At 41.1% G+C, this 16,641-nt stretch overlaps 1 protein-coding gene across 1 annotated transcript; it reads left to right on the top strand.

Moving 5' to 3' along the window:
- The first annotated feature begins 28 nt into the window (after window positions 1–28).
- On the top strand, window positions 29–16,268 carry scamp2 (secretory carrier membrane protein 2). The gene is made up of 9 exons (XM_064930463.1): window positions 29–194; window positions 7,805–7,882; window positions 8,079–8,165; window positions 8,675–8,789; window positions 9,187–9,315; window positions 10,123–10,282; window positions 10,733–10,834; window positions 12,373–12,490; window positions 13,145–16,268. The coding sequence occupies exons 1-9, from the start codon at window positions 138–140 to the stop codon at window positions 13,292–13,294; spliced, it is 996 nt and encodes a 331-aa protein (XP_064786535.1). The 5' UTR covers window positions 29–137; the 3' UTR covers window positions 13,295–16,268.
- Window positions 16,269–16,641: the final 373 nt, after the last annotated feature.

The following is a 16,641-nucleotide window of genomic DNA, read 5'->3' as shown; positions in this document are numbered from 1 at the left end:
TCATCTCATACGTAACCAACGTCTGCGCATTAAACTCCATTTCAGGAAGTTACCAGTGCGATAAAAAGGAGCATATCAAACGACAGGAGGGCTTTGTATTGTTTATACTTTGAGGAGATCTATAAAACGCCATTAAAATGTCGGGATTTGACGATAACCCATTTGCAGATTCGTCCAATGTCAACCCTTTCCAAGTAAGACCCTTTCATTCCACACTAGAGTTGATACAAAGTTGCTGCTAACTTTTAACCAAGATTTGCTAAAAAGTAACACAAAGAAACATGTTGGGTGTATTCCGGGTTTAATTCGAGCGACGTGGCATGATTGACAAAGCTTCAGCCTCTAATTTGTCATTTTCTGCAAATGAGGGTGGGGTTTCGCCATTCTCTCAGCTACAGGAAGTTGCAAATGTGGCTAAATACAAATTTGATAAAGTAAATCGTTTACAAGCTGATAGACAGACTGGTCTACTACTTCTTTTCAAAATAATATGGAATTCCACAAGTTAGCACGCCATGGCATAGGCTATACGATCTTGGGGTAGGCTACTGTTAGTGAGCACATTGTCTGTGTCATCTGTTTTTCATCAACCGAAACCTACACAATTCAGCTTACCTTTAGATGGGAACCAACCTGGACTCAGGGGTAGACATATCATAGTAAATGTAAATCCGATACACTCCAATTGGTCTGATATATGTTCCGTTTCATATGATATGCATTAATTTGTGGATGTCCATCATCCATTTTGTATGATATGTTATGAATTTGCAAAGTGTATGATATGTTACAAATTCATATTTGTTGGGGCAACATTAGCTAGGTTGCTAACACCAGAGATATTAGAGAAAAGAGATCGGAACCCCATTGTGCAATCAATGGAGGAATGTGTAAAAAAAATACCCCAAGCAGCAGACTATCAACCAATTGTGTTCAGTTGTTATGCCGCATCACGCGGTTGCTAAGATAATTGTCACGCAATCCCTTCTCAGAGTCAGGTTATGAGTCGAGAAGCTTGCCTATTTTCCCTGACAGTACGTGATGTCACGATTCCAAAGCTATACAATAATACAGAGAGCAAGTTAATTATCTCACATCTCGGAAAATATTTGTGATGTTGATGAAATTCATGCTAACGTTGGGTTGTTGAGCTAGTGCTCAATTGACTCCCATTCACTCCTTGAAGGACAATTCTCTTTGTCCCAAAATACCCCAGAATGCACCGCACAGCCTGTTGACGTAGCATGGGCATTATGTATACATAATACGATTCCAGTGGAGTTTCCCATCTCTTCTGAAGCATCATTGCTAACACTAACTAGTTGGCTAATGTCAGTGTGGGTAAGGGTTAGGGAAGTGTTAGCTAACATGCTAAGTAGCTAAAAAGTAGTAAGAAGTTGCCCGTGATGAGATTCATGATGACCTGAAATATAATTATGCACAAAACCAAAATATAAATGCAACATGCTACAATTGCAAAGATTTTACAGACAGTTCACAGGTAGACAGACAGAAAAACATAGTCTTACACACACTCTCAAGTAAATACACAGGGCATCAGAATACTGTTGCTTTCCTAATTAAAATGGTACACAAAAATCCTACACACAGACATGCACACACACACAGAAGTGTACACATATACTGAACAAAAATATAAACACAACATGCAACAATTTCAAAGATTTGACTGAGTTACAGTTCATATAAGGAAATCAGTTCATTTAAATACATTCATTAGACCCTAATCTATGGATTTCTGTTAATACAGATATGCATCTGTTGGTCACAGTTACCTTAAGTAAAATATACTGTACTCAATACCATCTACTGCATCTTGCCTATGCTGTTCTGTACCATCACTCATTCATATATCTTTATTTACATATTCTTTATCCCTTTACACTTGTGTGTATAAGGTAGGAGTTTTGATATTATTAGTTTAGATTACTCGTTGGTTATTAGTGCATTGTCGGAACTAGAAGCACAAGCATTTCGCTACACTCGCATTAACATCTGTTAACCATGTGTATGTGACAAATAAATTTGATTTGAAATTTGATTTTTTTTTTAAAGGTAGGGGCGTAGATCAGCAAACTAGTCCGTGTCTGGTGTGACCACCATTTTGCCTCATGCAGCGCGACACATCTCCTTCACATAGAGTTGATCAGGCTGTTGACTGTGGCCTTTGGAATGTTGTCCCACTCCTCTTCAATGGCTATGCGAAGTTGCTGGATATTGGTGGGAACTGGAACATGCTGTTGTACACGTCGATCCAGAGCATCCCAAACTCGCTCAATGGGTGACATTTCTGGTGACTTCACTTTACATGCTGTGTTTTACATTTTTGTTCAGTGTAATTTGAGTGTCCTGGATGTACGTTTACTGTACTATGTTACGTCTAGTTTGAGACCAGGCTGTGTGGACTTACTTCATTGCTTCCATGATGTCTAGGCTGTAGGTCTACAGTTCAGCTGCACCTTTTTACAAATGGCCTATCTCTATAGACTTTAACAAAATTAATTTAACATGCTTATGGCCACACTGGTCATCAAGGAAGTGTGAGAGAGATAAGCTGAACAAACTCAATTGCACAGCAGCAAGATGGCATATAGGCTTGGCATGAATATAAATTATCTTTGATCAAGAGCAGTAGGCTGAATTTGTCCGACTGAATGCTACAGATCTTGCAACTCTGCAAAATTCTGTAATGTTTCCTGTGACTCATTACTATGTAGAGTAGATCAAACTTCTTCTATTGGCTAGAGCCACAGCTGGTAAGTCCATTAAACAGTAGGGTGGTTGCATTGTCCCATTTGAGTATTTTACAGTATATTCTAACAATACCTCTGCATATAGAATGCTGCATACTTTAGTGTAAAATGCCAATTTTCAGTACGTTTGCCATCAGTTAAAGGACTGGCCTAGTGTGTAATGTTGACAGAATGCAAAATCTAGGCTTAACTAATCATATCCACTGTTTCAATCAGAATTTACAGAAACCAAATACCAAGTAGGCTATATAGCACGCTCTGTGTTTACTTCTCGTAAAGTGAAAAACAGTATTACTGTAACCACGTCACATTTTGATTCAGACCTACAATTACTTCAATGGTAGCTAAGAGTTGCAAAGCAATCGCTCTTCCTGTACTTTCGCTGTCTCTAGTTCGCAATGGTACTGACTGTTTGCTTGCGGGGTGTGTATGCGCCTGAACAAATAGCTCAGCCTACAGTTCACAGCTGCTGTTCACATGTCTGATATTGCAATTCTGGGCGTTATTACTCAATTATGAATTTGGATATGAAGTCTGACTCGCCGTTGGATTAGATACGAGTTTGCCTTTAGCTGTGGGTTTGTGAAACTGGAACACCTTGGTAATCATTGGTGACCACACACACACACTGCCATGGTGGCCTATATAGGTGTAACGTTGTCAAAGTCTACTTTCTAGTAGGCTGCTAGGCTAGTTTACTGGTTTCTCTATAGACAACACCACTCCCTGGTTGTTATTACTGTGTTGTTGAGAGAGCGTCCCGTCTTGTATTTCTTGTTTGGTTATGCCTACACCTTATTATCGTTATTTGGCTTATGTATGTTTCTGCTGTCATCATTTGTCTCCCAAACTACCTCAAACATACAGTGCATTCTGAAGGAATTTAGACCCCATGACTTTTTCCACATTTTGTTACGTTACAGCCTTATTCTAAAATTCATAACATTTTCTCATCAATATACACACAATACCCCACAATGACAAAGCAAAAAAGAAAATATATATATCACATTTACATAAGTATTCAGACCCTTTACTCAGTACTTTGTTGAAGCACCTTTGGCAGCGATCACAGCCTAGAGTCTTCTTGATTATGACGCTAGAAGCTTGGCACAACTGTATTTTCTGGAGTTTCTCCCATTCTTTTCTGCAGATCCTCTCAAGCTCTGTCAGGTTGGATGAGGAGCATCGCTGCACAGCTATTTTCAGTTCTCTCCAGAGATGTTCCATCGAGTTCAAGTCCGGACTCTGGCTGGGCCACTCAAGGACATTCAGAGACTTGTCCCGAAGCCACTCCTGCATTGTCTTGTCTGTGTGCTTAGGGTTGTTGTCCTGTTGGATGGTGAACCTTTGCCCCAGTCTGAGAACCTGCTCTAGAGTGCTCAGGACTTCACAGGACTTCATCAAGGATCTCGCTCTCTGTTAATCTTTCCCTCAATCCTGACTAGTCTCCCAGTTCCTGCCACTGAAAAATATCCCCACAGCATGATGCTGCCACCACCACGTTTCACTGTAGGCATGGTGCCAGGTTTCCTCCAGACGTGACGCTTGACATTCAGGCCAATGAGTTCAATCTTGGTTTCATCAGAACAGAGAATCCAAGTGGGCTGTCATGTGCCTTTTACTGAGGAGTGGCATCTGTCTGGCCACTCTACCATAAAGGTCTGATTGGTGGAGTGCTGCATAGATGGTTGTACTTCTAGAAGGTTCTCCCATCTCCACAGATAAACTCTGTCACTCAGAGTGATCTTCTGGTTCTTGATCACCTCCCTGACCAAGGCCGTCCTCCCCTGATTGCTCAGTTTGGCCCGGGCGGCCAGCTCTATTAAGAGTCTTGGTGATTCCAGACTTCTTCCATTTAAGAATAGTGGAGGCCACTGTTCTTGGGGACCTTCAATGCTACAGAGATGTTTTGGTACCCTTCCCCAGATCTTTGCCAGAATTTTACGTAATTATGACATAACATTGAAGGTTGTGCAATGTAACAGGAATATTTAGACTTCTGGATGCCGCCCGTTAGATGAAATATGGAACGGTTCCGTATTTCACTGAAAGAATAATAGTTTTGTTTTCGAGATGATAGTTTCCGGATTCGACCATATTAATGACCTAAGGCTCGTTTTTCTGTGTGTTATTATGTTATAATTAAGTCTATGATTTGATAGAGCAGTCTGACTGAGGCAGCAGCAGGCTCGTAAGCATTCATTCAAACAGCACTTTTGTGCGTTTTGCCAGCAGCTCTTCGCAATGCTTCAAGCATTGCGCTGTTTATGACTTCAAGCCTATCAACTCCCAAGATTAGGCTGGTGTCACCAATGTGAAATGGCTAGCTTGTTAGCGGGGTGCGTGCTAATAGTGTTTCAAACGTCACTTGCTCTGAGACTTGGAGTAGTTGTTCCCCTTGCTCTGCAAGGGCCGCAGATTTTGTGGAGCGATGGGTAACGCTCGATGTGTTCCTGGTTTCGAGCCCAGGTAGGGGCGAGGAGGGGGACGGAAGCTATACTGTTACACTGGCAATACTAAAGTGCCTATAAGAACATCCAATAGTCAAAATGTATATGAAATAGAAACGGTATAGAGAGAAATAGTCCTATAAATTCCTATAATAACTACAACCTAAAACTTTTTACCTGGGAATATTGAAGACTCATGTTAAAAGGAACCACCAGCTTTCATATGTTCTCATGTTCTGAGCACGGAACTTAAACGTTAGCTTTCTTACATGGCACATATTCCCCTTTTTACTTACTTCTCCAACACTTTGTTTTTGCATTATTTAAACCAAATTGAACATGCTTCATTATTTATTTGAGTCTAAATTGATTTTATTGATGTATTAAGTTAAAATAAGTGTTAATTCAGTATTGTTGTAATTGTCATTATTACAAATACATTTAAAAAATCGTCCGATTAATCGGTGGCGTTGAGAAAAACCTAATCGGTCGACCTCTAGTCTGAATACTCTCCGAATGCACTGTATCCATATTTTTGTGGTCACTCATGATTACCAAGGTTTGCCATCTATTTAACTGATTGAATTGTTAAATGGCAGGGATGTCTCTTCATCCTTCTTGGGAAAGCTGCCAGGTGTGTCAGAGGGGCTGATGGCTACTACGCAAATCAGATTATAAAGCCTATGTGTCACATGACTTCATGTGTGACACATTATCATGTGCTGAGAGCAGACCGACTACCTGTTCATATCAACCCCCATGTCTCTTCTGGATTTTGTTTGTTTGTATTGCTCTGCTCTCGGGCCAGGGGTCATTCAGCCTTTACTTGGAAGTTTTCTAAACGGTCCTTTAAATAATTAGCCTAGCTTAGGCTAACATCAATCTTTTCTCTGATGCCCACTGAAATATTAAGTCAAACTGGACTCCGGGATGAATGTGGTTGTCCCTGATTTTACATTTTTGCTACATTTCTTTTTTTGACTTCAGGAAATGAAACGTATTGAGCTATTCGATATCACAAAAATTCATACGCACTATCTTTTTACGTGAGCTCTGAAATAAAAGGCTACGTGCGTCACGTGAACATTTTCAATGTTCGGTCGCATTCTTTCCTGTGACGGATCAATAAGCCTTTTAGATGAGACGATTATGTCGCAATAATAAGAATGAGTGTTGCATATTGACGTTTCCGTCTAAAAGGACCCACGAGCAACAACATGTGAAGTCAAATAGGAGCATGTCCAGTACAAGCTTAGTAGTCTTTCTTTTTGAGAAATGAAGGCATATATAAATGTTTCAACCATTTGCTTATTCCTAATTTTCAGGATTGGAAAAAGGCTTTGATTTCTGGTCAAACAGATGGATAAAGGGTCATCTACCAGAAAAAGTCTTAACATTTTATTAGAAATGGATCAAAACAGAATAATGTTGAAGTAAAGACCCATGCCAATTAATATCAACACCTATATTTGGTTTTGGAGAAATGATTTGTAAGTTCAAGAAATATTTGCTTTGTGCCTTGTAACTCTGTTACCAAAAAATCCAAATACCTTTAAGATATTTTCTAATTTCTCTCCCTCATGAGTAGGGAGAATAACAAAACTAACAGGCAGACCTACCAATTAGTTTGTGTTTTTACTGATATGAAGTTTGTTTAATTATTAAGTGATTTAAAAAATAAATAAAAACACTTCATCAGTAACTGAATTATCAAAAAATCAGTGTTGGAATTACTGCAACTGAATTGGCTACAATGGGAAATCATAGTAGTCACAAACCACAGTTGGGTAACTTGCTACTGTCCTCCCTTCCACTGGCATATTGTTATGTTCAGCTCATAACTGTTTTTTCTTTAAACAAAGAGGGAGAGACCAAATTGGACCAATCATAGATGTCTATGTTTCTCAAATTTACACAGTAAAGGAAAGTAGAGCGCAGTACTGTATAATGTATTGTACTGTACTTAACATATCTACTGTACTATAGTGAGCTGTAATGTCCAAACTTGTGAAACAAAGTAGTCTTGTTTGGGGGCGGAGCTCATTACAATAATAGCCAGTGTGTAGAATATTACCAAAATATGCAAAATAATAATAATTGCATTTTTATCTTTGTGTACCCATTCAGGATGCATCACCATGAAGAGAATGACATTCATAATTATGCATTTCTGTATAGTACAGATCGGGGACCCATGATGTAATTCTGTTACCAGATGTAAATCTGATTCACCTACAGTAGTTCAATAAACAATTTTTTTTTTCATGTCATAGCTGACATCCCATTCTTTCTGCAGAATTCTTTGAATCTTAATTCAGAGTAGATATTTAACAGATTTTTTTGGAAAGCGTGGTCGCATTAAATATGCATTTGCGCAATTCTTACAATAAATGTATTTTTGTGAAATTCTGTGTAAATCATTCATAGTAGTCCATGTGCATAGAGTTGTATCATTTGTTAAACTTTGAAATCAAAAGTTTTTCGTTTGGCATACATTTTCAAGTGAAACATCTGAGTCAAAGCATAACTGTGGATTTGCCCATAATATTGAAGAGAAAATGTGTTGTTTTGTTTCAGGATCCCTCAGTTACACAAGTGACCAACTCTGGTGTAGACCACATTGAGCAATTTAACCCTTTCCCAGACCATCAGACGGTAAGATGACCTGCTTTTTACCCTAGCATGAATGCACACATACACACTCTGTAATACAACAAACCAAACCACTCACTGATTAAAACTACAGTAACTCATGTGGACTAGATTGATGCCCGTTGATCACAGATTGCTGTATTGTGTGTTGGTGTTTGTCCCACCTTTTTCAGTCTGCCATGTGTCTTTCCTGTTTCAGGCTGGCCTATCAGGGCCCACCATTCCGGCTTCCACCACCCTTTCCCAGCCTGCCGTGCTCCAGCCGTCCACAGAGCCCGGCCCAAAGGTCAGTGATGGCGCTTGTCACTAGTTCACTATGAAACCAAAAGCCATCAACGTCTTCGCATGAGACTGAAAATATAGACTTTTTTTTTTTTTGACTGGGGGTGCCAAAAGGGCTCCCTTAAATGGACAGATTTATAGTCCAGAAATTACCTCAGTGGACAGAAAGGGGACACATCTACCGTCAGCATAAGCATATATTGTTTGCCTGAAACTATTTGTGTGTTTTCGGGGCGGCAGGATAGCCTAGTGGTTAGAGTGTTGGACTAGTAACCGAAAGGTTGCAAGTTCAAATCCGCGAGCTGACAAGGTACAAATCTGTCGTTCTGCCCCTGAACAGGCAGTTAACCCACTGTTCCTAGGCCGTCATTGAAAATAATAATTTGTTCTTAACTGACTTGCCTAGTTAAATAAAGGTAAAATAAAAAAATAAAGTCACTGATTACGTTAATATTATTATCATACATGTATGCCAAAATGTGACCTGTCCTCTCTCCCCTTCCGTCTCTGCAGGCCACGGCGGCTGCAGCCCAGGCCAGCCTGCTGAGGCAGCAGGAGGAGCTGGAGAGGAAGGCTGCAGACCTGGATCGCAGAGAGCAGGCACTTCAGAGCAGGGGAGCCTCCACAGGTCACTCCCCTTCACTCTATTCTCTCCCTATACAGGCCACGCCCTTGTATACACCGCTCGCGCTCTGAAGATATCCTACCTTCTCAACAAGTTTTAGGGTCAATTTCAATTTAAACAATTCAGGAGGATAACAGAAGTTCCAGGACTTTCATGTAGTAATTTAGGAATTGCAATTGACCCCAACCCTGCCTCTGACATTCCTTACCTCTACAGCAGGGACGGGGGTCAATGCCCACTTCATTTCAGGCAAGCCAGGAAGTGAATTGAAATTCTAATTCATGAATGGAATAATCTTCTTGGGAAAGAGGAGGATCAATCAGGATACATTTAACATTTTGGCAATGGAGCTGTTGGAAAAAGTGATTGAATGTTAATCAATGACTTTCTATTGTAATAGGCAAAGAAAACAACTGGCCACCTCTTCCCAAGATCTTTCCCATCAAGCCTTGCTTCTACCAGGACTTCTCAGAGGAGATTCCCGTGGAGTACCAGAAGGTCTGCAAGATGATTTACTATCTGTGGATGTGTAAGTATACTGGTGTGTGTGTGTGTGTGTGTGTGTGTGTGTGTGTGTGTGTGTGTGTGTGTGTGTGTGTGTGTGTGTGTGTGTGTGTGTGTGTGTGTGTGTGTGTGTGTGTGTGTGTGTGTGTGTGTGTGTGTGTGTGTGTGTGTGTGTGTGTGTGTGTGTGTGCGCGCGCATGCAGTACTACCACAGAGACTGGTTTGTTACTTTGTTAAATACCGCAAAGATGCTGACTTATATTGTAATGTGACGCACTGCCCACCCTTCTTTAATACCCCATCGAGTTTATGTCCGCGTGGAAGTCTAAAGAGCAGAATAGCAAAATCCCCATTGAAAAGCTGTCATTTTAAGCTACAGATATACTGTTTGTTGCACGGGCTGCGTCTCAATCCACCACATGTCGGCCTTCCCGCATCTTCGGTGGAAGGTGGCAGTGCTACAGCGGTGTTTGTCAGGCCAGGATACGTTTTCACGGGCCTCGTCTGAAGTCGGTACCGCCAACTTCTGTCTGTAGCGTCCGAACGGTTTGGGCTCCAAACTAATATGACTCCGCCATCAAAAAAGCTGAGACTGTAACAAACGCGTAGATGTTGTACATGTTTTGCTTTACAACGTCACAAGACTCGTCTGAAGGTGTACCGGGCCATAAAATTCCAAATCAAATAGCTAAATGATCCATGGTATGACCCTCTTAAAACAATTCCATACGTTTTGCAACGGAAAACAAAAATGAGACCAGGTTGCCTCGCCATGTTTGTCAGTTTTCTTCCATTTGGTGCCTAATGAACGCAACCCTCTCCCTCCCTCCAGTCCACTGCGTGACTCTGTTCCTCAACCTGCTGGCATGTTTGGCCTACTTCACTGCGGATTCTGTGTATGGCGTGGACTTTGGCCTGTCCATCCTCTGGTTCATCCTGTTCGCCCCCTGCTCCTTCCTCTGCTGGTACAGACCCGTCTACAAGGCCTTCAAGTGAGTACCAGGATTGACTGACCTACTGTTGCGTTGGAATTATGGAATAGCTTAAAGGGACAGTTTTCCTGTTTTGGCCCCAATCTCAATTCATTTCTTACCATATTTGCGTCAAGCACATTTTGGCACCCAATTTATTTGCATTGCACTGGTGGACAACGATTTAACATTGCGCAGTGTTGAAGGAAGGTTTATATACTTGCAATAGAAATTATTTTTCAGTCTTGACTTTCATGTCCAGTAGTACAATGATCATGACATTTTTGATGTTGATGGCATCCTGTCCAATAGCCAAATACCTGTAAGGGACGGACCAGACACGGAGGCACAGAGTAGTTTGTAAAATTAAGGGTTTTACTTCCCAAAGAACTGCCTGATTCGGGTTATGGAATTAACATCCAATGTGAGTTCGCTCAACCCTGTGTGCCCTCGCTCTCACTTCTTTTGCAGGACGGACAGCTCCTTCAGTTTCTTCTTGTTCTTCTTTGTGTTCTTCTGCCAAGTGGTGTTGTTCGTCATCCAGTCTGTGGGCATCCCCAAGTGGGGAAACAGGTGGGTCTGAGTGAATGGGACGCTATAGATGTTTAGTTTTTTTTGCAATCTGTATGTGTGGGGTGGTGGAGCGGGGTTGTGCGTGCACATATGTGTTTTTGTGCGTGTGTGCCCGTGTTTTTTTGCACCTCTGTGTGTACGTACGGAGGTGTACATGCCGGCCTTTGAGATTTCTCTCTATCTCGCCCATCTCTGCTCTCTCTCTTCTTGTCATGTCTATGACAGATTACCTCCTACTAGAGTCTCTCTTTCCTCATAAAGACTCCTCTGTAAGTGAGAGGCTTTGGCTCCTTCTGCTCTTCCTGCAGTAACTCTCCTCTCCTGGCCCTCTTCCAATACTACAACCCCATCCAGAAACAACCCCCCCCATCGTCAGTGTTGGCAGATCTGAGCGAATTAGATACAGTGGGTGTAAGCAAGCAATATGGTGAATGGTCCCCTATGTCCTGTGGTGAGGCGAGGCAGAAACATCACCATTTTGCTTACACCTATCCATCCTATTTGTTTAGGTCGGCCAAGTGGATGTTTCTGGGGGAAAAATGCAATTCAAAAAGGGGGGAGAATGTAAATTGCATTTGCTTGATTCCTTGCATCCTCTTTCCTCACCTCCTTCTCGGAACCCGTTGTATGAGAAGGTTGGGAATCAAGGAAATGCAATTGAGATTCCCCCAAGGCCTCAGGTCTTTCTTACTTCCTATCCATCTGTTCAGTTGTGCTTTCCTTTTGTCTGATTTAAACATGAAGCTTCTTACTCTGCTTACAATTTGGCTCTTAGTTAGAATGGTGTATGCCAGCAGCATACCACTGCTGGCTTGCTTCTGAAGCTAAGCAGGGTAGGTCCAGGTCAGTTCCTGGATGGGAGACCAGATGCTGCTGGAAGTGGTGTTGGAGGGCCAGTAGGAGGCACTCTTTCCTCTGGTCTAAAAAATATTCCAATGCCCCAGGGCAGTGATTTGGGGACACTTCCCTGTGTAGGGTGCCGTCTTTCGGATGGGACGTTAAACAGGTGTCCTGACTCTCTGAGGTCATTAAAGATCCCATGGCACTTATCGTACGAGTGTTAACCCCGGTGTCCTGGCTAAATTCCCAATCTGGCCCTCAAACCATCACGGTCACCTAATAATTCCCAGTTTACAATTGGCTCATTCATCCCCCTCCTCTCCCCTGTAACTATTCCCCAGGTCGTTGCTGCAAATGAGGATGTGTTCTCAGTCAATTTACCTGGTAAAATAACAGATAAATAAATGTCGCTGAGGATGACCTCCAGGTGGTTCATTGTGAATAGCTTAGTACAATCTAGCAGAACAACAGATGCATTGCTTTGAATAGTTGATAAATTATATTAACTTATCTGAAAATATTTTTCTTAAATTAGACCCCCCCCCCATGTTTCGTCAATGAAATAGAGTATTTTGGGAAATTCTATAAATATTGTGAATAACATACATTTTAGAACATAATTTCATTGGACAATACATTCACATATTAGACTAAATGAAACGAATGACCCTGTATGGTTCCCTCTCTTTGATTCCAAGTGGTTGGATCGCCTCGTTCACCATCATCAGCACCAACAAGGCAGTGGGAGCCATCATGATCGTGGTGGCTTGCTTCTTCACCGTCTGCGCTGTGCTGTCAGTCATCCTACTGAAGATGGTATGTGGCGTTACAGTACCTACCTGTATGTCATAACTGTACATATCCAGACTTGGGGACAAAACAGTTGTTGTTTTTTATTTACTTGTGACTGAGCACTATTTTTTTTTCTCCAGTATGACCGTGGTGCTTTACTGTAAACTTGTATCGACGTGATGACTACAAATCCCATTGTTCACTTCTGTTCAAGCTACGGTATACCGTTTTACGAGAACACATGACTGGTACTCTACATGACTGCAATTGACTAACGTACTTGCTCAGTTTATGTTCTACATTCGACAATAAAGACTGACTGCTACATCCCACTACAAATTAGGGCCGGGATGTTTTGGCAAAAATTATGAAAAAAATAACCTGCTGTATGTAAAAAAAAATAATAATAATTAAATGTTGTGCCACAGCATGGAAAATAAATACATGTGACTCTGGATGACAACATAATGACGTTTGTTTCCAACATTAGGGCTGTTTTCCTAAAGAAGTTAAATCTTCTTTGTGTTTGGTTTTCTTGCCCACGATACTAACAAGTATCGCGATACTGGTATATTATCCCAGCCATAATACAAATACCATAGTTCATTGCACTTCCACCTCTACACCTATCAGTATAGAATCTATAGACCCTAATGCCTGGGTCTCCTCCTTTCCCAGGTGCACAGCCAGTACCGGCGTACCGGGGCCAGCTTCCAGAAGGCCCAGCAGGAGTTCTCCCAGGGCGTGCTCACCAACAAGTCCTTCCAGACGGCCGCCACCTCCGCAGCCTCCTCCGCCGCCTCCGGAGCATTTCAGGGGAACAACTAGACCCAGGCCCGGGCTAACTTAACCCCCCAGATACACCCTTCCCCTCTTCCATCCATCCAACGCCCACCAACACACCACCTTTCTGGGATGGGGATGGATCCCCCACAACCTGCTGTCAGCAATCCCTTATAGGTCATACCATGGAGCCTCCGTCGAAGAAACCACCATTGACTTGACCAGCAGTCTATCTGCTGGGGCTTCCGTAAGGACTGATCTGGGATCTGTTCTTTTTTTAAATACATGAGCTGTGGTCAACTGACAGCTTCCCCCCCCCTCCCCCCCTCCCAAAAAAAGGGCACTTGAGTAGAAAATTCTCCCCGCTGTGCTTTTTCAGAATGGAAAGTCGAATGATTGCGAAATCTTGCAATGTTTTTCAGTATGTGTGCACTTTTTATTTTTTGCAATGTCCTCTGTTCGCGTATGTGTCGATGTTCTCTTTTAGGTGTGTGTGTGTGTGTGTGTCCTGGTCGTGTCATAAAGAAGATGGCGTGTTTTGTTTGCTTTATGCTTGTTGTCAATTCAGTCTTTGTATATACCTGCTCTCATGTCTGACTGTGTTGTAAAGTAACCACATGTTGGGACTCCAACGATGGTGCCTTTTCAGCATCCTTCAATTTCAACATGCTAATGAAGAGAATGAGTGTTTGCGTTCAGTAGGGTGATACCTGAATGAAAAGCATCATGCATGAAGTTTAGTTTAGTGGGCACTCAGTCTAGAAGAACTATGATAATCACCTAGGTTATTAGTTACCAGGGCTACTGTAATTATTAAATGCACATTTGCCATTATACTTGCGCATCACAATCTAATGTCCTTTTCAGATTTACACCTTTTCGTTAGCCTTTTCAGACAGTTCTCGTCAAAACGGGGTACTTTGGTTATCAGACTTTTCACGTTGTAGAAAGTGCCTTCTGTGTTTGTTGTCTGCTTATTGACTTTGGCAATGAGAGACTGGTGTTGTGTAAGAATGGGTTGAATATAGGTCGGTTTGTCAGTATATACTGTCCCATACAACTTAAAGGGACAGTTCACCCCGAAACCAAAGTTTTGTCGTTTTCATATCCTCAAAGTGGTCTATTTCACAATGTCTGTGATATCACTACACATGCATTCAAAAACTTTTCGGCCTCAATCTCAAACCAATGGGGATCTTAGTGCAGATGGCACGGAATAGACTCTGCTTACAATTTAAAGGCCCACTCTTTGATAGTCACACCTTTCACGGTATGGTGGCATCTGGATTTTGGATTGGACTCCACCTTTAACTAAAGCCGTGACCTGTGCCTTGACCAAAGCCTTGACCAAAGCCTTGACCAATGCCTGTGTGAGGAGTCACCTATTGAGTTTGCCTCTGTTGCCATTGGTTCCTACGGTAACCAAGCCTTAACCTTTTTTTTATGGGAAAAATGACATGATTGAAGGAAGAATTGAAAGAGAATTGAGACAAATACCTTTTAGTAGTATCGTGTCGACCCGTGCCGTATTTTCTTTTCACATTATTCTTTCCAGTACGGTTCAGTCAACTATGGAGGATGAGTAACCAGGCCAGTGCAGTACAGCTCAGCTTAGCTCAGTAGTGTGAAAAAGGTATCGGTTAGACTGACATTCCTAATTCCTAACTACAAATGATTGCTTTGTTGTATTCTATGGATTTGCCACTAAGACTAAACGTGAACAATGCGAAATAGATTTTTGCTCCACTTTGATTTAAAAAAATTATACTTCAGGGGGAAGTGGTTGTCAGACAAAGCTGGATAAGGTAGTGCTGAGTGGTTAAAAAAATACAAGTAAAGTATTTCTTAATAACCGGGTTTCCATCCAACTTTTTGTATGAGTGTAAAGTAGATGTTAGATTTTTTTTAATATTTTTTTTTTATATATTACGACAGAACAAAAAACTCTAGGCAAGGTGGGCTCTTTTTGTGTCAATGAAATGAATTACGCAAGCAATAGAGGTGAATAATAACCATCATATCGAGAGAGAAAAAAAAAAACAACTTGGGAGTCATGTTGTGTGGTCCTCCCACTACATCTCGTTGAGAAAACATGCAGTTTATTCGGCTACAGATGAAATAAATGATGAACTTCACAGGGTGGTGAAAGTGCAAGGTGATGGGCTTGATGCTCCTTTCCAATAAATATCGAGGGTCTTATTTTGGTGATGCTTGGCTGCCGTTTGACAAACATAATCTTGCTCTTTTTGTCCATTTTAATAATCTCATCGTGTAGTAGGCTATACCTGCACTGTATCTGCGAGCTGTTGGCTAGAGCACACGTGCCTAAACCAGAATGGGCACATATTCTATGTAACGCAACGTTTGTTGTGACAAAAAATCAGTAGAGTTGAAAATACGATGGAAACCCATTCCTTTTTTTTTCTTTAAAAAGAAAATGGGAATTTAACCGCAAAAGTTATTGTCATCACGCCCAGCATTTTATCCACAAATCAATTTGATGGAAACGTAACTCCTGTGGAAAAATGTGTGTAGTATTGTTTTTGTGCGGATTTTTGAATATTCGGATGAAAATCTGTCGTCAATTGGATGGAAACCGAGCTACTGTAACAGAATAGATTTTTCCCTAAGTTTCCTAGAGGAAGACCACCACCTAAATTATTTGTGAATGGATTGATGTAAACTATCTATTTTGTCATTTTCATTTGTCACCTTCACAAGAGTATGTATTCATTGTCTGTTTAAATGTAACAATTGTCCGAGATCAACTAAGCAAATCAATAACTCTTATGAAGAATGTAATATTCAAGCTAATGGTTTACTAATGGGTAAATATTTAATTTTCTGAATCATTGTTACTTGATATTGAAATATATTTAGTTTTCTTAATATCTGTGTGAATATGACCATTTGCCTGCAATGTATTGGGAGTGGAGAATTATATATTGCCTTTTGTATTTCAATGTTAATAGACACTAAGTTAACTATCTAATAAAAATGGTTGCTTTAATTGATACAATTTTTATGTTTTAAATTGAGATCATAAGTTTACTCAGGATCTTTTCATTAGTGATGTCTCAAAGGGCTACTTTGGATTCTTAGGCCCTGTTAAAACTCTTTTTAAAATCCATAATTTCCTTGAAGTGATCCCTGATCTTACATGATTGGATAGATAAGAGGAAGGCTTCTGTTGCGTTGCTTTTACCAATCTAGTGATATCAAAACCGACACACTCTACACTTTCTCTAAACCGACGTGCTCTGCAGGTTTAGGAAACTAGGAAGGAAGCATGCAAATCTAAAGTATTTTGAATAGGGACAATGTTGAAATGCAGCGTGGCCTTCATTGTGTTTTCTTCACAAATGTAGTACATTGGATGTTCCCTGTAGCTA

This window comes from Oncorhynchus masou, chromosome 22 (assembly GCF_036934945.1).
Source record: "Oncorhynchus masou masou isolate Uvic2021 chromosome 22, UVic_Omas_1.1, whole genome shotgun sequence".
Taxonomy (NCBI): domain Eukaryota; kingdom Metazoa; phylum Chordata; class Actinopteri; order Salmoniformes; family Salmonidae; genus Oncorhynchus; species Oncorhynchus masou.
Note: the sequence above shows the minus strand (reverse complement) of the source record. Positions and strands in the feature narration are given on the sequence as shown.